Genomic DNA, 24,944 nt, shown 5'->3' with positions numbered 1-24,944 from the left:
TATTATACTGTTAGAGTTGTAGCTAAGGTAGGTATAAAGAAATGCCCAGTTTCACTACAAGCAGAAATGTCACATACTGATCTCCAAAAGTAATAAATGTGAATATGTCTGTAAAGATTGAAGAAGCATAAAATGAAAAAGAGCGTCACAATCAGGGGAGTTCAGATTTTTATAAGGAATTTAATTAATTTTTTTTCTGAGCAAGTGAAAGGTCCTCCTAAAATCTTCGCGTTCCTCAGTCAAATAATTAGCAGATTTTTTTGTTTTCCTACAGAAACCTCTACAAATCAGTACATATCTTGGCTGTAAGATGAACTAAGCTAGCCAGTTAATTAGTCAGAGCGACTTTTGCCAAGATGAGCTGTGTTTCAATGAGAAAATGGAGAGTTAAGTCTGCCAAAAGTGCAACCCAGGAATTTATGGAATTAAGCATTCAAATTATTGTAAATCCATGTTAACCGATATAAAATATACACAATACCCTATGATGTTCTGCTATTTGTGGCTGTGACAGCCCATCAAAATATTGTATAAATACTAAACTAGGTATTTTTTTGTTTTGGAAAATTCCTTTTTGATAGAAGAGTTCCCTGATGATTGGCCCATCAGAGTGTCCTGCTGCCATGAGTCACAGTGATCTGTTCAATCCCTTGCAGCGCCACCACAGGTAGAAAGCAGCATTACACAACTACTATTAAAATTAATCAAGTAATCAGTTTTCCTCTCACATCAATTCCCCTATTTCAGTCCACACCCTCGTGCCTTTTCCATGCCCCATACAAGCCTCTTCCGCTGCCGGACACATAGTTGATGTGAGGCATGTATCACGGAGGTGAGTGTCCTCTGTGATGGAAACGTGGAGGAATGCTCTAGAACACATAGTGCTAAGAGGCTTGTTTTGGGCATCAGTGCCGGGTTTTTAGGCAGTCTGAGAGATGGCCTGGTATGGCTGCCCACATACCCCACCCCTGGGTATGGTCAAAGGGTAAAATGAAATCTGTTTGACATGTAATCTGTGTGTGTGGAGGTAAGATGACCTGCTGTGTGATATCTCTAGATTGACCAAGTATACTGGATGCTATCCAGTTTGTGTGTGCTGGACTGTCTCTAAAGTGATTTTATTATAGCGGTTCACTTTGATTTGCTTACACTGAAAGGCCGTTCATTTTCCTTTGCTTGTGGCATTGTTTATGAAGCACCAATAAACCAGCCTGGACATTTAAATTGAAACAGTTCTGTCATAACTCACCACACACTCAAGTGAGTTGTATTGCCACAATTGGTGTTAGAAGTGTGGGTAGCATTCCCAAGGGAACACATGTGACTGCATCAGAGGTACTGCATGTTCTGAGTAAAAGCAGCCGTAAGCTAGGGAGCAATGTCAGCATGGAGGACCTGGTTAACCACTTGGAGCAAGCCCAGCAGCAACAGCTGCAGCAGTGACAGCTACAGCAGCAACAGCTAGCACAACAGTAGACAAATAAGCTGGTTATGCAACAGATCCAGCAACACTAGCAACAGCACCGTCAACAGCAGCAGCAGTTTGAGTTACTCACAGGGGTGGTTCACGGCACAGAGGCAGCTCTGACTCTAAGGTCAGTTGATGATTTTTCCATCCAGAAGGCGTTAAGGAGAACCCTGGAGAAGATGACAGTGGGTGATGACAGAGGCCTTTCTGACCATTTTTGAAAGGGTCATCAAGAGGGAGAAATTCCAGCCAGAGCAATGGGCAGAAGTATTTCTGCCATAGTTAAATGGGGAGCCCCAGAAGGATTACTATAACAACCTTACAAGATGCCAAGGAATATGTAAAATCTGAAATTTTGGTTCCCTTGGGGGTGACAATGACTGTCAGGGCCCAACAGTTCCACTGCTGAGCGTATCATCGTGACAAACCCTTTTGCTCCCAAATATTTAATCTACTTCAGTTGGTCCAATAATGGTTGCAGCCAAAGACCGGTTTGTGCCTACCCTTCTAAGGAGACTTGGGTTGCCATGGGTGGTCCTCCATCCACTGATGGCCTGATCAAATTGGTTGAAAGGTCTCAGAGGGTTGAGGGTTCCTTGAGGGAGCAACCCACTCCACACTTAGGGTCCAAACAGGAGGTAGGGGCCCAAATGAGGGTGGGGCATCCAAGATCCAAATTTGTGGGGGGAGGTAATTCCAAAGGTCGCAGATAGTGATATTTTATGTTAGAAATGTCACAGCCCAGACCATATAGCCACCAGTTGTTCCCTGACCTCCGAGAAGATAGACTGTAGCCTGGGATGCCGCTGTTCAAACTATGAGTATCCAGCCTACAGTGTGAACTATCCACCCAGCGAGGGGGTCACACGCTTGTCCCATAAATGTGAATGGACTGCTGGACTCAGGGAGTTTGGTGACTTTTGTAAGTGCCACACTTCCTCTCCAGGTGATCCCTGGGAAGAAGGTTGGCATCCACTGCAGATCAGTAAAATGGATCCTAATCCTAAACTGGCCGAGACCATGCTCAAGGAAGCAAGTTAGAGCCCTTTTGGGAATTCTAACCTTTGCTATAATGGCCTCATCCCTGATTGACCTCCTTAAGGGGATGAAATTAGCTATGGCCAAATGGACTGTGGAGGCGGAGATGAAATGAAAATAGCTCTGTGTAAGAAACAGATTCTGGTTGCCTCTGACTTATGAAGAAATTTGAACTCTATATGGATGCCCAAGAATTCAAATTAGAGGTGGTCCTTTCTCGGGAGGAGCACCCGCATTCTCTACCGAAGTAGGAAGCTGTCAGCATGCTAGAAGAATTGTTCCACCATAGAAAATGATTGATCATAAAGTGGGCGGTGGACACATGATACTATCGGCTAGAGTGAAAATTTAAATTAGTATCAGACCATGCCCCACTTTGGTGGATAAGAGATAAAAGGGGGAAAATTGCTTGAGTTACCCACTGGTTTCAAGCCCTGCAAGATTTCAGCTTCAATGTGGAACATAGAGCCAGGGAGCTACATTGTAATGCCAATGCCCTCTTGAGAATTCTGTATCTACACTCCCTGACAGAAGTTATGTCGCTTATCCATGTTATGTAAATAAAAGCTTATATAACCTGACGTTAAATTCATCCATTGGTTGTATAAATTATTATTTTGAAAGCTGAAACCCTCCAAAATGTGGTTTAGGTTAAGAAAATAAATTGACATCAATGCAGAAATATTGATTAATTAATGGACACAGAATGGTCTGATTTTGGCAAGACAAAAGTTTTGTCGCCCACAGAAAGTAATGTGATATTCAAACAAATAATTAACTTAAAATAAAAATATATGTTGCATAACATTGGTGAATGTAGTTGTGGTGCTACTAGAGTCATATTTAATATTTTTTGTGACTTCCATGAGCTTGAAAGACTGCATCCATGCGGTTCAACAATGATTCATACAATTTATTAATGAAGTCATCAGGAATAGCAAAGAATGCAGTCTTACATGCCTCCCAGAGTTCATCTAGATTCTTTGGTTTTGTCTTCCAAGATTCCTCTTTCATCCTACCCCAAACATGTAGTAGTAGAAAGTGCCAATCCCATTACTTTATGCAGAGGGAGGAGGTATGTATGGTGGCTTCCGGACACATAGTTGATGGGAAGTAGGTATCCCGGAGGTGGGTGTAAACATGGAGGAATGAAATAGTGCATATAATACTGAGAGGCTTGGTGTGCATCTGGGACTGGCTTTCAGGCAACTTGAGAGATGGGTGGGTCTGGCTGGCCACATACCCCAATCCTGGGTGTGGTTAACAGGGAAAAACAGAGTCTGTTTGACACATGGTTTGTGTGTGGAGGTAAGAAGACCTCCTGTGTGATATCTCCAGACATAGCTGGTAAACTGGATGCTATCCAGTCTGTGAGTCCTGGACTGTCTCTGAAGTGACTTTGTTAGAACTGTTTAGTGTTTACTTTGTTTTGCCTGCACTGAAAGGCCATTTATTATTCTTTGCTTGTGGCATGGTTTATGAAGCAACAAGAAACCAGCCTGGACATATAAATGGAAACGGTTCCCGTGATACCTCACCACGCTCCCAAGTGAGTAGCATAGCCACATTATATAAAGTAACACTAAGGGTTCGTTCATACTTGCGATGAAATCGGATGAGTGTAATACAAGTCTACGGGTGCTTGTGAAACATCACACTGCACTCAGATATCACTCTTGGACGGCAGCAATGGAGGGGATGGACAAATTAATTTCTCTGCCTCTTCCGCACCTGTGCTCCGATTCCCGCATGCGAGAGGGTCTGTGCACAAACCACTGACACTCGGCTCATGCTCACAGCAGAGCTGGAGCCCAGTGTCATTAGCATATCACATCTGATGTAGAGTTGAGCGACTTTTACTTTTTTAGGATCGACTTTGTCAAAAGTCGGGTCAGGTGAAATCGGCTGATTATTGCGAAAAGTCGGGGGTCGACCGAAACACGAAACCCAATGCAAGTCAATGGGGAATCAAAGACGGCAGTGAGTGGAGGACAGGAAAACACCTATAGTGCCCATTTTAATGCCAAAAACATCAATTCTTGTTACTTAAGCTTGTCAATCTTAATTTACCTTATAATAATAGTTAAGCATTGAAAACTGGGGGTCTTTTGGCTAAAGTTGTGGGGGGGTAGGGCTGGCTCAAGATTTTCGTGGGCCCAGGAAATGCGGAAAACGTCACGGCGGTGGAGCAGGGAGAGGTAAGTATTTCAACTTTGTAAGTGCTGTGATCCTGAGCAAGCAGGGGGGGCCCACTCATTGGCACTGGCACAGGGCCCCTCATAGTACGGCGGTGTGTTTGATGGCGGGTGGCACCGCCCACTGCCAGAGACACTTTTGCATATTATGAGGGGCCCTGTGCCAGTGCCAACGAGTATGCCCCCAACCTGATGAAGGAACCTGCACTTTCATCTGCACCTTCCTCTTTGTCCCCGTGTAAGGTGGTATAGTATGCAGGAAGGGGAACCTGACTTTCAGCAGGGTCAGATTCTGGCTGTGTAGAGTGCAAGGGGAATGTAGTAGTCTGGGTCAATGTACCAGCAGACTCATCTAGCGGTGGCTGGGCAATGGGCAGGATGAGGAGGAAACACAGATATAGGCCCAAATAATAAAGTAGGCTAAATGCAGTTCAAAATTGGTAACAGGACGAAACAGGCAGCATTGCTTTGTTCAGTGGAGGAAAACTGTAATGAGTGGCAGACACAGTTAGTAGGCCCAAGTAATAAAGTGGGCCAAATGCAGTTCAAAATTGGTAGCAGGAGTAAACATGTGGCACTGCTTTGTTCAGTGGAGGAGAACAGCAAGGAGCGGCAGACACCGTTAGTAGGCCCAACCAAACAAGTAGGCCGAATGCAGTTTAATATTCGAAACAGGAGTAAACTGGCGGCTCAGCTTTGTTCAGTGGAGGAGAAAAGCAAGGAGCGGCAGACACCGTTAGTATGCCCAAATAATAAAGACAGTGGTAGTAGGCGCAAAGTATTAAATGGAGGCCAGGGCCCCTGTATATTTTAACTTTCATCTATCATTTCAACAAATTTGTATTGGCAGTATCATTGAAGGATTTAACAGCACAAACTACACAGTGGTGGAGCAGGGAGAGGTAAGTATTGCAAGTGATAGAGCACTGTTCGAGCTGGGGGGGGGGACACTCTCTCATGGGCGGCGGTACTGGCACAGGGCCCCTCATATTACGGCGGTGTGTCTGACATTGGTTGTGCACCACCACCGTCAGAGACACTTCATTGTACTATGAGAGGACCCTGTGCCAGTGCCGTCGCCCAAGAGTGGGCGCACCCACCTGTCCAGGCAAACGGCACTTGCACGGGTGCTTGCGCCAGGTGGTGACCACGGTCCTGTGGGGGGAGGCAGCCCATTTAGGGAGGTATAAAAATGGCCTATGGTAGACATTCAGCAGCTGAAAATGGAGGAATTGGAGAAGTTAGTAAGAGGAGGCCAAAAGCAAGACATTTTTTAGGCAAGCTACGTGTCAGCAGGGGAAGGTGGGGCAAAATAATTTGAAATCCATCATTGGTTCATTTTAATGAAGGTTAGATCATCAACATTCTGGGTAGCCAGACTATGACTCTGGCTCCACACCTCCAGCCTTAGGTGCTATTGTGCTTTTGCCACTACCATCAGATGCAGCACCACCACCACCATCAGTACCAGCTGGCAACCCCCGCCCACTGCCTCTTCCACGAGACTTCCTCATTTTTTTGGTAAATCTAACCCAAATAACAACCGTTATCTGGTACAGTAAAACAAGGTAGATGTTGTATATTTACTTGTTGAGAATTTAAATCTCCCTTTTTTGGGGGGAGACTGAACCACAACTCTGGCCCAGTGGTCTAAAACAACACAATGTACGTGGCAGAAAGTGGCTGGCTGATATACGACACACTAGCTGCACTGCAGAATATCCACTTTGTGAGAATTAGAATCTCCCTTTTTGTGGGAGAGACTGAACCACAACTCAGGCCCAGTGTATAAAACAACACAATGTAAGTGGCAGAAAGTGGCTGGAAGATATATGAAAAAATACAAGGACTGTAGTACAATTTCAATCTCCCTACAATGATCTCAGGACAAGTATGGCAGCAATAAAAAGGACTGCTGCACACATAAGTGTGGACAAATAAACAAGATAGATAACTGTGCAGAAAGGAGCAACAGGATTTTTGCTTTTAAAAAAGCAGTTGGTTTGCACACAGCGTACACACAGCAATGCAGCTATCAGGGAGCCTTATAAGGCAGCCTAATAAGCTACAGAGCTAATGCATAAAAATATAGCCTCCACTGTCCCTGCAAAAAAAAGGTGGTGTTGGACAGTGGAAATCACTACAGCACAAGCAGTTTGGGGGTTAATCTTCCCTCCCTAACTATATCCCTTCTTCTGACGAAGCGGCAGCAACCTCTCCCTATGCTAAGATCGGCAGAAGTAAAATGGCGGTCGGCGTGCACGCCCCTTTATAGCCCCTGTGATGCCGCAGAAAGCAAGCCAATCACTGTCATGCCCTTCTCTAAGATGGTGGGGACCGAGACCTATGTCATCACGCTGCCCACACTCTGCGTCCTCCTTCATTGGCTGAAAAATGTCGACTTTGGCTCGCTGATCGCTGACCTCGTGGCCAATCCCACACTAGGATCGGGTCGGGTTTCATGAAACCCGACTTTGCCAAAAGTCGGCGATTTTTTAATTTGTCCGATCTGTTTCGCTCAACCCTAATCCAGAATCCAACCAGAGGAGCAGCACTTTTAGACCTAATACTATCTAATAGACCTGACAGAATAACAAATCTGCAGGTGGTCGGGCATCTAGGAAATAGCGACCACAATATTGTACAGTTTCTCTTGTCTTTCACTAGGGGGACTTGTCAGGGAGTCACAAAAACACTGAACTTTAGGAAGGCAAAGTTTGACCAGCTTAGAGATGCCCTTAATCTGGTAGACTGGGACAATATCCTCAGAAATAAGAATACAGATAATAAATGGAAAATGTTTAAGAACATCCTAAATAGGCACTGTAAGCGGTTTATACCTTGTGGGAATAAAAGGACTAGAAATAGGAAAAACCCAATGTGGCTAAACAAAGAAGTAAGACAGGCAATTAACAGTAAAAAGAAAGCATTTGCACTACTAAAGCAGGATGGCACCATTGAAGCTCTAAAAAACTATAGGGAGAAAAATACTTTATCTAAAAAACTAATTAAAGCTGCCAAAAAGGAAACAGAGAAGCATATTGCTAAGGAGAGTAAAACTAATCCCAAACTGTTCTTCAACTATATCAATAGTAAAAGAATAAAAACTGAAAATGTAGGCCCCTTAAAAAATAGTGAGGAAAGAATGGTTGTAGATGACGAGGAAAAGGCTAACATATTAAACACCTTCTTCTCCACGGTATTCACGGTGGAAAATGAAATGCTAGGTGAAACCCCAAGAAACAATGAAAACCCTATATTAAGGGTCACCAATCTAACCCAAGAAGAGGTGCGAAACCGGCTAAATAAGATTAAAATAGATAAATCTCTGGGTCCGGATGGCATACACCCACGAGTACTAAGAGAACTAAGTAATGTAATAGATAAACCATTATTTCTTATTTTTAGGGACTCTATAGCGACGGGGTCTGTTCCGCAGGACTGGCGCATAGCAAATGTGGTGCCAATATTCAAAAAGGGCTCTAAAAGTGAACCTGGAAATTATAGGCCAGTAAGTCTAACCTCTACCGTTGGTAAAATATTTGAAGGGTTTCTGAAGGATGTTATTCTGGATTATCTCAATGAGAATAACTGTTTAACTCCATATCAGCATGGGTTTATGAGAAATCGCTCCTGTCAAACCAACCTAATCAGTTTTTATGAAGAGGTAAGCTATAGGCTGGACCACGGTGAGTCATTGGACGTGGTATATCTCGATTTTTCCAAAGCGTTTGATACCGTGCCGCACAAGAGGTTGGTACACAAAATGAGAATGCTTGGTCTGGGGGAAAATGTGTGTAAATGGGTTAGTAACTGGCTTAGTGATAGAAAGCAGAGGGTGGTTATAAATGGTATAGTCTCTAACTGGGTCGCTGTAACCAGTGGGGTACCGCAGGGGTCGGTATTGGGACCTGTTCTCTTCAACATATTCATTAATGATCTGGTAGAAAGTTTACACAGTAAAATATTGATATTTGCAGATGATACAAAACTATGTAAAGCAGTTAATACAAGAGAAGATAGTATTCTGCTACAGATGGATCTGGATAAGTTGGAAACTTGGGCTGAAAGGTGGCAGATGAGGTTTAACAATGATAAATGTAAGGTTATACACATGGGAAGAAGGAATCAATATCACCATTACACACTGAACGGGAAACCACTGGGTAAATCTGACATGGAGAAGGACTTGGGGATCCTAGTTAATGATAAACTTACCTGAAGCAGCCAGTGCCAGGCAGCAGCTGCCAAGGCAAACAGGATCATGGGGTGCATTAAAAGAGGTCTGGATACACATGATGAGAGCATTATACTGCCTCTGTACAAATCCCTAGTTAGACCGCACATGGAGTACTGTGTCCAGTTTTGGGCACCGGTGCTCAGGAAGGATATAATGGAACTAGAGAGAGTACAAAGGAGGGCAACAAAATTAATAAAGGGGATGGGAGAACTACAATACCCAGATAGATTAGCAAAATTAGGATTATTTAGTCTAGAAAAAAGACGACTGAGGAGCGATCTAATAACCATGTATAAGTATATAAGGGGACAATACAAATATCTTGCTGAGGATCTGTTTATACCAAGGAAGGTGACGGGCACAAGGGGGCATTCTTTGCTTCTCGAGGAGAGAAGGTTTTTCCACCAACATAGAAGAGGATTCTTTACTGTTAGGGCAGGGAGAATATGTAATTGCTTGCCTGAGGAGGTGGTGATGGCGAACTTAGTCGAGGGGTTCAAGAGAGGCCTGGATGTCTTCCTGGAGCAGAACAATATTGTATCATACAATTATTAGGTTCTGTAGAAGGACGTAGATCTGGGGATTTATTATGATGGAATATAGGCTGAACTGAATGGACAAATGTCTTTTTTCGGCCTTACTAACTATGTTACTATGATACTATGTTACTAATCTGATGCACTCGCATCAGATGCCACATGCTATTGTGACTCCGGCCTAAAATTACTAACATGAGATAGATATTCTCGTTAACCACTTCTTGAAGTAGGATACAATAGTAGGTCCAACATCGTTTTCATATGTATGGAATGGGTTCAGGAGCTGAGAGTTCACCATAAGCAGCAGATGCCAGCTGTGATACAAAGCCGGCATCTTTCTGTAACAGAAGCAATTGGAACTTGCTCCAATTGCTGCTGTTTAACTCTTTAAAAGCTGCTGTTATCTGCTTTTAAATGGACTGACTTCAAGTCCTCGCGTACACTGGCTCCTTTCAGTTTCCACAATCCCCGATCCAGGGTGCTGATAGGTTGTCGTGCCAATTATGATCCGGGATCTTACATTTTTAGAGCAGTGAAAGTGGGATAAGTGAAATGTGTTGGTGAAAGCTGCCAAAATGTATGGCACCAACCCCAGCAGAATCAGTATGGTGATGAAAGCCACCATCTGCCTGGCAGAATGTGTACTACAATGGGCATCCCTTGTAAGAGGCAGACAGTTGCAGCATTAAAAGTAAATAATATTAGATCAATAAAATTAATAAGTGAACATAGATTTACCGTATGTTATAGTATTCGACAAATCAGACAAATTGTGATTTTGAAGAACAGCCATTGAAATCCATTATGATCAGCTAAGTTGTTTTGTGTGTAAAACACCTGTCATCTTTCAAAATCATGCTGTTGTCAAACTAATTAATTAGAAAATGACAGAGCTGCTTATTAATGCAGGTTTTCCATCATTTCGCAGGCCCACCACAATGGCTCAGCTTGACGTTACCCTGAAAATACTCCAAGTATGTAATTAAGGTTCTTATTCCTAAAATAATTAACTAATGTGACGACGGTGGGTGTGGACTGGGCCACAGGCCGGGCTTACTCTGGAGGGACGTGACTAAGTGTCTACTGGGTATCCACTAGAACCTCTGATGGTGAGGAGAGGCTTGGGCCGTTAGGGTAGTCATCAGGTACCACTCCAGGGCAGTACCCGGACCTGCAGCAGCTGACCACCGGGTCAAAGGCACAAATATGAAGCACAGAATGAGAAGACTGAGATGACGTCAGAAAGTCTGAAGACGGAGCGAGCAGCACAGGTTCAAAATGCAAAGCCGACAAGCAATGACTAAGGACATACGTCCAAAACGAGTTTGATCTTCATTTTACATGTTTTTATAGTGGTATGGTGGAGGGATTTGCGTTTTTTGGACAAAAAAACTATGCTTTTTTGGGAAGACCCTGATATTGTTATTCATTTTTTCTTCTTATTCCCTGGTGCGTCACAAGTTTCTGTGCAGTGGATCTCAATTTGGATGAGGTGATCATTGAATTTTTTTCCGCTCTTATTTTTGTGTTGAAATAAAAATATAGTGTTTAAAAAGTCATTAAAAATCTAAAATAATATAACCCGAATGGTAAATCAAAAATAAAAAAAATAAAAAACATCAGAATTTACTATTTTTGTTTGCAACACTTCCTCCCCCCCAAACAAATTCAATAAAAAAAATCAAAACATCATAAATACCCGAAAATGCTGTCAATGAAAATGTCTGCTTGCCATGCAATAAAGAAACATAGCTTTATCGATGGAAAAATGAAAATGTTACAGGCAATTTTTACCACTGTAAAAGCAAAACCACAAAAACAATAGAGAAATTGCATTTTTTTCACATTTTTCATTACATAAAATGGATGGTGCCGTTCAAAACTACAACTCATTCCACGAAAACCCTCATACGGCTAGGATGACAAAAAAATAAAATATGTTTGCTCTTGGAAGAAGGGGAGGGAAAAAACAAAAGAGTAAAAATGAAAAATCGCTCAGTCCCAAATGGGTTAAATCAGGATTTTATGTTACATTTATTTATTTTAAATATGCCAGGTAATTATTTTTATATTTTTCACATAGCCATTTGTGTTAGAAAAAAAAATCTGAAATTTTGCAATTTTCACACTGGCCACTAGTTTTCATTCTGTGACCATCACTTTTTGTGAATGGTGGATCCTGTGTTATCTGATGTTTCTGGTGACCTTCGACAGCTCTTTGGTCTTCACCATAGTGGAGTTTGGAGTGTGACTGTTTGAGGTTGTGGACAGGTGTCTTTTATATTGATAAGTTCAAACAGGTGCCATTACTACACATAATGAGTGGAGGACAGAAGAGCCTCTTAAAGAAGAAGTTACAGGTCTGTGAGACCCAGAACTTTTGCTAATGTGGAGGACAGAGGAGCCTCTTAAAGAAGAAGTTACAGGTCTGTGAGACCCAGAACTCTTGCATGTTTTTAGGTGATCAAATACTTAATTTCCACCATAATTTGCAAAATAAATCCTGCCAAATCAGTCAAGGTGATTTTCTGGATTTGTTTTCTCATTTTGACTCTCATAGTTGTGGTCTACCTATGATGTCAATTACAGGCCTCTCTCATGTTTTCAAGTGGGAGAACACATTTTTTATATATGGTATATATAGTGACAATAGCTACAATTACATGCAAGTAAGTGAGGGATCGTTCAGATGAACAAATTAAATGTCCATAAGGAAAACTCACAGCATACCATACTGACAGCACACTGACTAGTGCAAGTCAATACGGTAATTCACATCAACGTTTTTAGACATGAGCCGATGATCTGAGTGTAAAAAATTGCAGCCCTACTTTGATCCATATTCAAGTCAATAGATGAGCAAAAAAATGGATCAAATTGAGATTACCATCTGTATGCCATGTGTTTTTTACGGATCCATTACAATTATAAAAATAGGAAATTATATTTGTATTTTATAATTTGTTAGGTTGGTCATAGAAAAAAACATTATTCACAGACAGATGAAAAATTGTATTTTTTTTTCGTATGAAAAATTAAAAAAAATAATATTTGCATAAACTCGTCTGAACCCAGCCTAAGAAAAATAAAGTCCAGTCTATAAAGGGACATCCCCTTAAAACAATAAGACCCTGATTTAGGAAAGTGGGTTTGCCTTTCTTTTTTCTATTTGTGGCATAAATTTTCCAGAAATGTACACCAGCCTGTTATGATCCTTAGTGGCTGAGGATCACAAAACGGACTAGCTAAGTTACTGAACATAGAAACGAGCTCTAGGGAGGTGGTAACTGGACTGACCGCAAACCTGATCCTAACCAAACACACTAAAGGTAGCCGGTGAACGTGCATAAAATCCTGGACGTCTCGACGCAGCCTGAGAAACTAGCTACCCCTAGAGGGAAAATAAGACCTCACTTGCCTCAGAGAAATAACCCCAAAGATATAGGAAGCCCCCAACAAATAATAACGGTGAGGTAAGGGGAAAATACAAACGTAGAAATGAAAACAGATTCAGCAAATGAGGCCGGTTAATACTAGATAGCAGAAGACAGATAGGTAACTGTGCGGTCAGTAGAAAACCCTATGCAAAATATCCACGCTGAGAATACAAGAACCCCCAGACCAACTAACGGTGTGGGGGGGAGAAACTCAGCCCCCTAGAGTTACCAGCAAGCGAGGAAATCACATATAAGCAAGCTGGACAAGGACTAATCACCAACCAAGAAACATATTGAACACTGGTGATCAAAAAATGAATAAACAAAAACTTAGCTTCTCTTGAAGAGACTGATAACGAAGGAATGCAGGAGAGTTTCAAATAGCACTGAATACATTGACAGCCGGCAACAACTGAAAGTCCAGGTGAGCTAAATAGGAAACCAACTACCAGATAACGAGACAGCTGATGCCAGCCACAAACCTGCAGAAAGACACAAAGAGCCACCAGAGGGAGCCCAAAGACAGCACTCACACAGTACCACTTGTGACCACAAGAGGGAGCCCAAAAACAGAGTTCACAACACCAGCCTACAACTGGAGAAACATGTATAGCTATAACTATATTAATGAATTAAACACATTTTACCCATGCAAAACCCTGGTATTACTGAATTGAGGATTAAAGGGGTTTTCCCACAGACAACGTATCAAACATTTTAAATAATAGATCTTGGAATAATTATTACTTCCACAATTGGATGTGATTAAATAAAATGTTCCTGTGCTGAGATAATCTTATAAATGTGCCCCCGCTGTGTTCTGTGTAATGGCCGTGTCTGACCGTGCAGGGACATGGTCTGTTCATAACACAGCTCCCGTTCGGGGGAGGATGCAAAAGAGAGTATACAGATACCACAGGAGGGGATCGCAAATTATTCTTTTTGTGAGGTAAAATATTTCACTGAGTTTTTTAAGCAATGTTTTACCTGAAAGAAATAATAATTTGGGATCCCATCCTGGCCTGTCTGTATACTCTCTTTTACATCCTCCCCTGCCCAGGAGCTGTGGTATGATCAGACCATGTTCCTGCACGGTCAGACACGGCCATTACACAGTACACAGCAGGGGCACATTTATAAGATTATCTCAGCACAGGAATATTTTTTTTAAACACATCCAATTGTGGAACTTATTATTAATCAAAGATCTATTAATTAAAATGTTGATTAAGATAAATTTTGAGAATGTGAAAACCCCATTAAGTCATTTTCTGATGACACAGTTCCTTAATTGTTACTCATTTTTCAGCACCATAGTGGATGCATTGCACAAGTGTCTGCTCACTTTCAGTAGAAAACGTTAAATATGTTTTAAATATCACACGGCAGAGACGAAGAATATTGAGCAGAAGCTGTCAGTTCTGGGGAGGAAGATGAAGTGGTTGGTTTCTAAATGTTATAGGAAAGAAAAAAGCATAAACCCTTTCCCACCACTAACATCCTGTTGCATTATTAAAGTGCATCATGTGGCCATGTCACAGCTTGATTCTCAGCATCTCTGAAATGACAGCTCTAAAAATGAGCTAAGCGACATGTTCAGCTCTGCGGGAGCGTCCTGGGATGTGCTCCCCTGCAGCCTCGTCTATGTTCACACCTATTGTTAGCCATCAGTTCCAGTTCTTTTCTTAGAAACAAATGCCACATGATGAAACATCATCATCATCTCTCATGTCAGTATTTGTCTGCTTTACAAAAAAAAATGTAACCGAAACTCTCTCTAAGGCTCTGTGCACACAGCATCTTTCTCAAGCCAGATTCCGTCCAAAATCCGCCTGAAAAAGCACCACAAAAGCGCCCCATAAAATAAACATAGTGCTCAGGTATCAAAACGACATTACTGTGCACATGTTCCATCTTATGTGTTTTTTTTAACTGCTTTATTTTGGAATCAGACCACTCCCTAACGGTATAAAGTAAAAGATGACGGCAGCAGAGCTACTACTGGAATGACGGCAGAGCCACTAGCAAAACTGCCAGGAAGATGACTGCCAGTGTTTTCCTAAAGTAGCTTAGCCTGGGAAAACTCACCTTGGCAATATAGCTGTAGAGGAATCTGAGTGAATACGATGGTCCAATTGTCACGAGGGTGTCACGTCCCCCTGGAAGACCTGGAGTTAGACGGTCACATTGGGTAGTGAATCGCAGGTCTTCTTTAGAGATGGTGTGATTTGTGTCCCATATTAAATGGATTTAGTGCTGAAGAAGTTAACAACCCTTTCTATGCTGGTCAGAAACATACAGCTCCATTTCAGCTGCTTCTGATCTGGTCATTACCTCTTCCTTTAAAAACTGGCCAGACCTTCTTGTTCCTGCCGGTAAAAGATTTGTCCTGTGCTGTGTGCTAAAGCTAAGTGGTTGGAATGGAGTTGTTGTAGTAGTGATCTGTGGTTTGCTGTAGTACATGTGTGTGTTTATCTCCTGGTCCCTGTTCCCATTTAGTTTATTCCTCCCTGTCCCTATCTTCCTACCTATTGTTGGTTAGTGCTTTTGTATGATATAGGTTGTCTGTTATTCCTGTTTTGTCTTTTTATCTTGTTTATCTTAATTTATGCCCCATGCCTCATGGGGTTTGAGAGGGAACATATCAGGGTTAAACAGGAGCATAGTAAGGTTGGAGACTCGAGCCTCTCAACCTTCAAAAGTACCCCCCGGGACAGGGATAGTTAGGGTCCCAATTCCAGGGACAGTTTGAGGCCCCCTTCCTTACCGAAGACCAATTTAGTTCAGGACCTACACCTATCAGTCCCAATGATAGGGTCCAATTTATAATTTGCATTATTTTTAAGTAATTTTTCTTTTTTTGACTTGTAGTTTTCACTGACCTTCTTTTGAACGAAATTCATCAAAATGTTGCATGCAATTCATGAAAAATGCCCAAAGCACAATTTTTTTCTGTCTAACTGATTTTGCATCTTTTTAGCAGGAAAAGTCATGTTTCACAACATATCGCAAAAATTAAGTACGGTACATAAAATCACTCCAGGGAGGGACTGTAGTAGGGTTGCACCAAATTTTTGTGACTTTTAAAGAAAAGTCAGATTTCATGAATTTGTCTAGAACATCTGGAAAAGCCACGTTAACACAAAAATCGGAAACCTAACTAAACCACAAAAGACAAGCTGAAAAAAGTCACAGATAATTTGATGACTTTAATGACTTTTTGATGAATCAAAAAGTAAATAATTGATAGATATTCACACTAAAAACTGGCAGGAAATGCATTGATGAATAAGGGCCATAGTCTTTAGATCTGGAAGATTGAGAAAACCCATGGACAGGCCATTATATTCAGTAATAACTGTGTAATGCTTCATTTTGCTTGTGGTGGCACTGCAGGAAATCTTAACATTTGCAATTTGGCCTTCCCCATAGATTGCTGTTGATCATAAGGGGAATCTTCCAATACAATGGAATTGTACAAAATGAGCAAAGCCTTTAAGGTTGTACACAAAATATTGGTTTTCACACCTGATTCCCTTTTGAAACAGTGATCAGTCTGGATATAATTTTGGATATTTGGGGTATATGACCGTTATTGCACAGGGTTGAGACAGCGCTCAGATTACCCCAACACTTTTCATAATTGCGCATCAACTCAAAGCAGCATTTGAAAACAAATAGGTCAAATTCAACATCTGGGAAACATGTTCTGAGTATGGACCAAGATGTATCGACTGCCTATGTGGCTGTCAAATTTAGGTCAGGAGACCTGCAGCCTCTCCGTACTTCATGGACATCTGAATTCTCCCCAAGGTTGGGTTTACACTCTGTGTCCATTTCTGACAGCACTATAGACAAAGAATGGAGAGGAGGTTGAGCATGTGCACCTCTGCTTCCATCAAGACAGGACTATACAGAGCCCATTTAAAGCTCCATTCTCAGGAACGCTGCGAGCCTGAGCCGTTGGATCCCTAGCGATCAGTAAATAATAGTGTATCTTGTAGGTAGGGGATAACTTACTATTTTGTGTATAGCTCTTTAAATGAGCACCGATGTGAAGGTTATATTGTTAATTTAAAAAATTGCCCTTATAACCCCATTTTAAGAAGAAAAGGAAAGGGACAACTTTGTAATCTTTCTCGCCTCCCAATGCAGTGATTTTTGTGAATGTTGTATCTCTGTCTATGTAAAATAGAGGTAGACGAACAATAGATGAAGAATGGAAAATGGTAGATCCAAATCTTACCTGCTTTAGCCACTTGATCTACTGGAACACCTAGTTCCTTAGACATATAACCCAAGACGGAGAAGATAGCAAATCCCGCCAGAATGCTGGTGAAGGCATTCCCAAGTGTGACAATAAAAGTATCCCTACAATATAAAGTAAAATCTGTCACATACAGAGGTATTCTGTTTTAAAGAGGACCTTTCACCCAAATTTTTCACGTTGAACTGGAAAAAAACCCTTTTTTGACTTTCGCCTCTTCATTGCAGCGAATGTTGGTTTCTAATGATTTTTTTTAAGTCGAAGTGGATGTTATGAGTTTTCTTTAGGGGGCTTGTACTTTCTACCTGTATGAATCCAATCAATCATAAGCAGTCAGCAAAACTCAAAGGAAAGAAGAATACACAATAGCCCACAATAGCTTACAGCAGGTTTCTCAGTGTGTGAGATGTAAGGATATAACTCTGGTCTCCTGGTCTAACCTCCTGCATGATTAGAAAGCACAGATGACTAACACCTTTCAGATAAAGTTCCTGTGGGGGGAGGGGCAGCACAGTTGACTGTTTCACATTACAAACCCTATCAGATCTCCTTCTCTCATAGCAATGTTCACTCTGCTGTACTGCCCCTCCCCCATGCCACTGTCCAAAGATGAAAACTCGAAGTGTCCGTATCACACTAATGAGAAAAAAAGGGGATGGGGAGACATGCGAAATAGGGTGATATTGAAAGGTACAGGTGAGAAGGGAATTAAGGAGTTGCTCACCTGAGAAGGTTGTGATTGTCCCACCTCCAATGATTGCCCATGTATATTACAGCTGCTGTAGTCCTGTTGGCAAATGAAGGTAAACCCTCTTTTGCATATCGATTAGTAGAAAAAGCACACTCAAAGTAGACCACTCTGCTGTAAAAAGGATGCAGTTTCAGCATGGAATAGTAATTTTGTAGTTTGTATTTATACACGTTTCGCTATATAGCAAAAATAATTTTTCATTTATGTAGTTTGTTTTTGAAAAGAGCTTGCTGCAATCATGAAACATGTAAAAATCAGAACTACAAAATTACAATTTTACTCTGAAACGGCTTCCTTTTCACAGCAGCGTGGTCTATTTTGAAGCGTCAATGTACTTTTTCTACTAATGTCTGGTGTTCTCAACTTGTAATCACTCTGCAGTGAAACCAGAGTAGTGTGTCATTACATCTCACACAGGAGCAGTTCAGAACAGGCAGTTTACTCCTGTGTGAGATTTAATGATGGCCCTGATCTCACTGCAGAGTGAGTATGAGATGATTGAGCATAGCAGACATAAGTGTGATCACTGAGACACTCAGCAATCAGGAGAGCTGATAGAAGGGTTTGTAGTGTAACACAGCTAATCTCAGCTGCACTGTCCCTCTCCAACATGGGTGGAGGTTAGTACAGGAGAGATCGGGGCTGTATCGTTACATCGCACAAACTGAGAAACCTAAGCCATGCTAGGAGTGTGTTCTTTTTCCAATGTGTTGCTGCCTGCTTATGATTGGTCAACATAATACAGGGAGAAGAAGTACACACTCACAGTGAAAACTGTTTGATAACACCCACTTGAACTTAGAAAAGCTATCTCATTATGTGCCAAATACTCTATTTGCTAACCTCTCTGCAACAGAGAGTGAAATGAAAAAAAAAATTGGTGAAAGGTTCTCTTTTAAAAAAATTAATGTTATTCTGTGTGTAATGAAAAACCAAACATTTTCTAATCTAACTCCCATATCAATTTGTCAATGGTTTGGAGATAACTGTCATGAGTTTACCACAACAGGGAGGAGCCAGAAGACCGCAGCGTCTGATTTCTCCTACTCCTGAGCGGATTAGAAGGACTTCACCTTCATATTAAATGGTGCAAGTTTCTTCTAGCAGTGCAGGGGTTATTCGGCTCAGTTGAGAGCTCCTTGAAACTTTCCTGCGTTAAGGCTCTCAGCTGTTCACTGTTGGCCACTCCCATCTCCTATATAATCTGGGCCCTGGCTAGCACTCATTGCCAGAGTTAGCTTATGCTGCATGGCTGGAGGTTGTTGCTGGTTATTATTGGAGAAAGATGGTTGGTGGATTTATCTATGACTGCTGCTAGGTTTTGGGTGTGTGATAATTCCCTTTCTTCTCCTACTTTAGTTTAACCCCATCCTCCACTCCCTGGTGTATTCCTCTACCACAAAGATACAGAGCAAAAACGTCCACTTCAACATAATTATTTAAAAGTATTCAAAAATGTTTATTAGTATAATCACCTTAATACATCAATATACAAATTACAGGATACAATATACAAGATGTACATGCTGTCAGCACAAACATGTATTCCTCTGTTGTTTGTTTGAGTATATTTTTATGTTTGGTATTTTTCATTACCCCCGTTTGTACTACCTTGTTCACTATTATTCTCTTCTTTCCTGGGTGGGGGAAGGGTACAGACAGAGGGTGGATTCAGGAGCTAAGGCAAGGTACGTGTCCCCGGCTTCTTCACCATCAGAAGTAATTTGATAGCAAAGTGAGCTGGGACACACCTAGCATTAGAAGCAGTGAAGGAGCCCATGGTCCTGGGACACCCAACAACAGAGTCGTTACAATAACAGTCCTTTAAAATAAAAAATGGAATATTCCCTACATTAAACATTGCTGGCAACAATTCAAATATATTTGCAGTGATCTATAGGCAAAATGATTAATGCATGGAGGTCCACACTTGCTCCTTAGAGAAATATGACTCCAGTTGTCAGCATAATACATTGATCAGTAGATTTTGTTGGCTCTCATTGGACAGACATTAATTTTCCAGTATTTGTAGTTATTTTATATGTGGAGCTTATTTCTTTTAGTTATCATAAAATTGGAGATTTGTGGATAAAAACTGCGCCGCTGAATAAGATGTCGGATCAGTTGTATTTGAAATAAAAGATAGTGGTTTTATTCAATGTGTTTTGAAGTTCAGATGACTTTCTTCCTTAGGATATAACCACATACATCCAAATGTATATGGTTATGTCCTGAGGAAGAAGTCATCTGAACTTCGAAACGCGTTGAATAAAATCACTATCTTTTGTTTCAAATACATCTGATCCTACATCTTAGTCAGCAGCGCAGTTTTTATCCACAAATCTCCAATTTTATTATACTTGATACGGTCAACTGCTGATCCGTGGATCTGCTGCAGCTGAAGTCTCTACTAAGATCTATACGCCAGAGGTGTCAAACTGTATTCCTCGAGGGCCTCAAACCATGGGTGTTTTCAGGATTTCCTTAGCATTCCACAAGGTGCTGGAATCATTCTGTGCAGGTGATTAAATTATCATCTGTGCAATACAAGGAAATCCTGAAAACATGACCTGTTGACGGCCCTCGAGGAATGCAGTTTGACACCTCTGCTATACGCCTTTGTGAATAGGTCTATCAGGTGAGTATAATCTGAGTGCATTTTCTCGATATCCACCGGATAAGACCCTATTTGAGCTGATCTCTCCTACAGGTTTTTCGTTGGTTCTTTTAGTTATTGAAATTCTTAAACAGATTTGACAGCAGGAAAGCAAATGCACAAATTTACCTGTAAATGTTTTGGTGAAATGTATTATAGGATGCAAATGTCAGAAGCCCTCCGAACCCAACTCCGAGGGAATAAAAGATCTGCAGGGCCGCTTCTATCCACACCTATTATTAAATGCACAGTATATCATCAAAGTAAGAGTGCAGAGAGAAAAAAATATTTTCAAGGAAATTCAGACATACTGTTTCACAGAGAGGAGATCACATCTATAAAGTCCATCACATTTCTCCATCCATCTGACACTATGCTGCAATGACAGGGATCTGGAAAAATTCTAACCATGGGTGTTAAACATCTCGGATGCTGTGAATAAAAGATCTAGGAGCACTATTGTCATCTGTCACTGCCTCATCACAAGATGCCAGACATTAATTTTCCACATTGTTATTAAGACAGTCGGAGGGTTACTAAAAGCCCCTAAGTCTACCATCTTTATAGTCTTATCAGTAGAAATGAGCATGTCGCCAGTTGCGAGGCAGTTCGTAGGGCTCCCATCCAGCACCCACGGAATACGGAACTGGCCACTGGACCAGGGTCTTGTACATTTTTTCGCTCATTTCTAGTTATAAGGCCATTTTTTTAATGAAAAAATACTTTATTGAGTGGAAAAAATATAGAACCAAAATGAGACAAAACTATCACTATAACGAAAAAGATCTGTACTGTAAAACAACTGTAGCAATAAACAATGAAAGAAGAAAAAATAATGCCAAAGGTTCTGCTTTTTTATCACCTGGCCTCCTAAAAAATAGAAAAAGGTAATCAAAAAGTTGTATGTAGAGCAAAATGGTAGCAACAAAAGCTACAACTCGCCCACAATCAGATCCTTCTTATGGAGTCTAAAGAAAAACAGAATTTTATCATTTGAAGTATCTCTATGTAAGGGATTTGGAGCTTTGTTTTACAAAAAAAACTAACTCAGGAAACCCCCCTAAAAACTTTAGTAAGAAATCGAAGAGGACTAAATATTCAGCCTAAAACAATATGGTTGTAAAATGCAGAGGCTTAGATTAAAGCAGATTTCACAGTGTAAACTTCATACATTATTACATACATCTCTTTGACCTGATGAAAATTCTGTATTTCCTTTTAAAATTCATGTCAGGATTTTTGTATAATTCTGAATTCTGAAAATGTAATTAAGTCTCTGCCCACTGATTAACATCTTCTCAGTGACCCTCTTCCCTGCTGAGATCTCTTACTGCTAAGCACAAGCTGCAGCTGATAATCGGTCTAGGCTACTAAAATGCTCAACCTAACTCTAGGATTATACAGCCATTCTGACATGGATTTTCCCAATAATTACACCAGCCTCAACTGTTCTAAGAGAGCTATTACATAATGTAGGCAGTTTGTATTGTGAAATTTGGTGATAGATCAGTTTTAAGGCACTAATATGTTGTATGTTATGACCTGGTGGTTAAGGAGCAACATGGGACGAGCTCTGAGGAGGTGGTATCTGTACTGACTGCAGTTCCTGATCCTAACACCAACACTAGAAGTAGCCGTAGGATGTTCCTGTCACTCCCTAGACACTTCGTCACAGCCTGAGAACTAACTATGCCTAAAGATGGAAACAGAAAGCTATCTTGCCTCAGAGAAAATCCCCAAAAGGAAAGATAGCCCCCCACAAATATTGACTGTGAGTGGAGAGGGAAATGACATACACAGAAATGAAAACAGATTTTAGCAAAGGAGGCCACTACTAATCTAGATAGACAGAACAGGAAAGGATACTGTGCGGTCAGTATTAAAAACTAAAAGTCCACACAGAGTTTACAAAAATAATCTCCACACCGACTCACGGTGTGGAGGGCAAATCTGCTTCCCCAGAGCTTCCAGCTAGGCTGAATATATCATACTGACAAGCTGGACAAGAAAAAACATAACATGAGCTGAGCGATTAAGTCCACAGCAAATGGACAACCAAAAGAACAAGCAAGGACTTATCTTTTGCTGAAATGGACAAGCCATCAGAGAAATCCAAGGAGAGATCTGAATCCAACCAAGAAACATTGACAGCTGGCACTGACTGAAGACCAGAGCCAGGCTAAATAGCAGAGCCAGGAGAGACAATCAGTGGAAGCAGCTGCTAATGCAAAACCCAAGGAGCAGCAGTTCCACTTAAAACCACAGGAGGGAGCCCAAGGGCAGAATTCACAAAAGTGCCATTTACAACCACCGGAGGGAGTCCAAGAACGGAATTCACAACAGTTGTATAACAGCTGACAATATTCCATATTCACTGAATTGTACTAACAAGGTTAAGCGAGAAGGGAATTTACAAAAATTCAAGGGAGATGGTATTTAAACAACACCCTCTATGCCAGAAAATTGACTTAAAAAAGTCTCAAACCTTTGTCACAATTGGTATAGTGTGCAAAATTTTCAACTTTTTACTTACTTAATTCAAAGACTTTAACTTCAAAATTGGTATACCAAACCTTAGTCTTTATAAATTCCCGCCAAAATATTGAAAATGAGCTCTGATAAATTACAAACCAGCGCTGCAACTGAATCCGCACATCATGAATTTGGACTATAATTGAAATCCTAATTTTACAATTTGCGATAACAAGGTTGCAGGATACATTTCTTCCAATTTCTAGCAGGACACATTCATTTTAACCACCGTTTATTTACCTTTGAAGACAGCAAGTGGTCAAACTGTGGTGTGAGATAGAATTTGACCCCAATCCATGCTCCATCCAATGTCACTCCGCGGATTAACAGCATGATCAGGATTAAGTATGGGAATGTTGCTGTGAAATAGACCACCTAAATAAAGAGAGAACCAGTGATGTACATAAGCCGGCACTGATATGTGAAACTTCTATAATGATCTCTGTGGACATTTATCTTTTGCGTTCACCTGACTGGTTTTGGACAAGTTTTTTGAAATATCAACTATTTAAAAAACTTGGAGATTCTACACAGTTTCTTCTCCAAAAACTCTTCCAGAATACTCAATGTGCACACACCCTACGACTCAGTGAACATTGATTTTTTTTGGTGTGTTTTTGGAGCAGAAATTGGAGTTTTTAGCTTTGGAAGAGGATTTGGAGAGCTTCTATTTTCTCCTCAGTTTCTGCTTCAAAAACTTCTCGAAAAATGATGTGCACATAACCCCAAAGAAGTTTTATCATTTTGAAAAACCAAGATTCCCTGGCTAAAAAAATAAACTGAGCTTTATTTACTATTCTTTGGTCCAGCCCTAAGTCTTCAGTGTTGCTCTTGGTGTCTATTATTGTCAGCCGTATTGACATCATGCTGCAGCCAATCAGTGACTTCAGCTGTTTCTGCATCTACTCAGGCAGAGCCACCAAGATCCATCAATGAGCTCTATCAATGTCATGTCAGCGCTGCTGTCAGTAGCAGACACCAAGAGCAGTGGCGGACACTCAAGGCCAGACCAGGAAAGAATACATAAAGAGCCAGCGGACATTGGTCTTGCCAAATTGGAAAGCTCTAGAGTTTCCTGTACTGGCGTGAAACTTCTAGAAATCTTCTTGGTCTTTTCATTATTATGTCAAGAACTGTAAATATATTATTTTATAATCCATACCTTGCCTGATGATTTCACTCCCTTTAGAATGCAGAGATACACAATGACCCAGGCCAAGAGAAGACACAGACATAGGTTCCACCGAATTGATCCTGGATCCCCAATTCCAGAACTCCCTTGTATGTGAAGAACGTAGCGACTTCAGTGGAAGCATTGATCGTAGAAATCACAATATAAAATGGATAGGTAGATATTATTGATAATGTTTGGCTACTTTGACAACGCACCTACACCGAACATTATCATATATATCTTTTTCTAGCTCTTTGGTCTAAAAAAAATCAATAACATTTGAAGACCATTTTAGCTTCATCCACACTCACCTCCAGTACTCTTCACTTGGGCTGACTGTGCTACTGATGTTGATTGGCATCGCAGAATTGCTGGTACGGATGAGATGGTGGTCCAGGCAGAGATCAGTATTCCACCAGTTGCCACAATGTTCCCATGGCAAACTACTAGTCAGGGAGGCGAAGAGGTAGAATAACACGTAGGCTATTATCATGTTGTAGTAGATGGCTACCAAGGCAACAATTAGCAGCATTCCCATGCCAACACCTTTTGGAGTAGAGAAAAAAACATAGGAGAGTCACATTTGTAGCGTGAAAGACCCATGACACTGCCTAAACTCTTAATGGCTATGTTATAATGGTTCTTGA

At 41.1% G+C, this 24,944-nt stretch overlaps 1 protein-coding gene across 2 annotated transcripts in view; it reads right to left on the bottom strand.

Moving 5' to 3' along the window:
• Nucleotides 1–24,944, bottom strand: part of SLC6A7 (solute carrier family 6 member 7) — a 236,192-nt gene that overhangs the window by 132,051 nt on the left and 79,197 nt on the right. For both annotated transcript variants that reach the window (XM_077266327.1, XM_077266326.1), the window contains exons 4-8: nt 24,609–24,843; nt 24,286–24,424; nt 23,364–23,498; nt 20,721–20,824; nt 17,164–17,288 (exon numbers count right to left, since the gene is read on the bottom strand). In XM_077266327.1, coding sequence (XP_077122442.1) covers nt 17,164–17,288; nt 20,721–20,824; nt 23,364–23,498; nt 24,286–24,424; nt 24,609–24,843 — 738 coding nt within the window. The remainder of the gene's footprint in view (nt 1–17,163; nt 17,289–20,720; nt 20,825–23,363; nt 23,499–24,285; nt 24,425–24,608; nt 24,844–24,944) is intronic.

Source organism: Ranitomeya variabilis, chromosome 5 (assembly GCF_051348905.1).
Source record: "Ranitomeya variabilis isolate aRanVar5 chromosome 5, aRanVar5.hap1, whole genome shotgun sequence".
Lineage (NCBI taxonomy): Eukaryota > Metazoa > Chordata > Amphibia > Anura > Dendrobatidae > Ranitomeya > Ranitomeya variabilis.
This window is presented reverse-complemented; position numbering and strand designations above follow the sequence as displayed.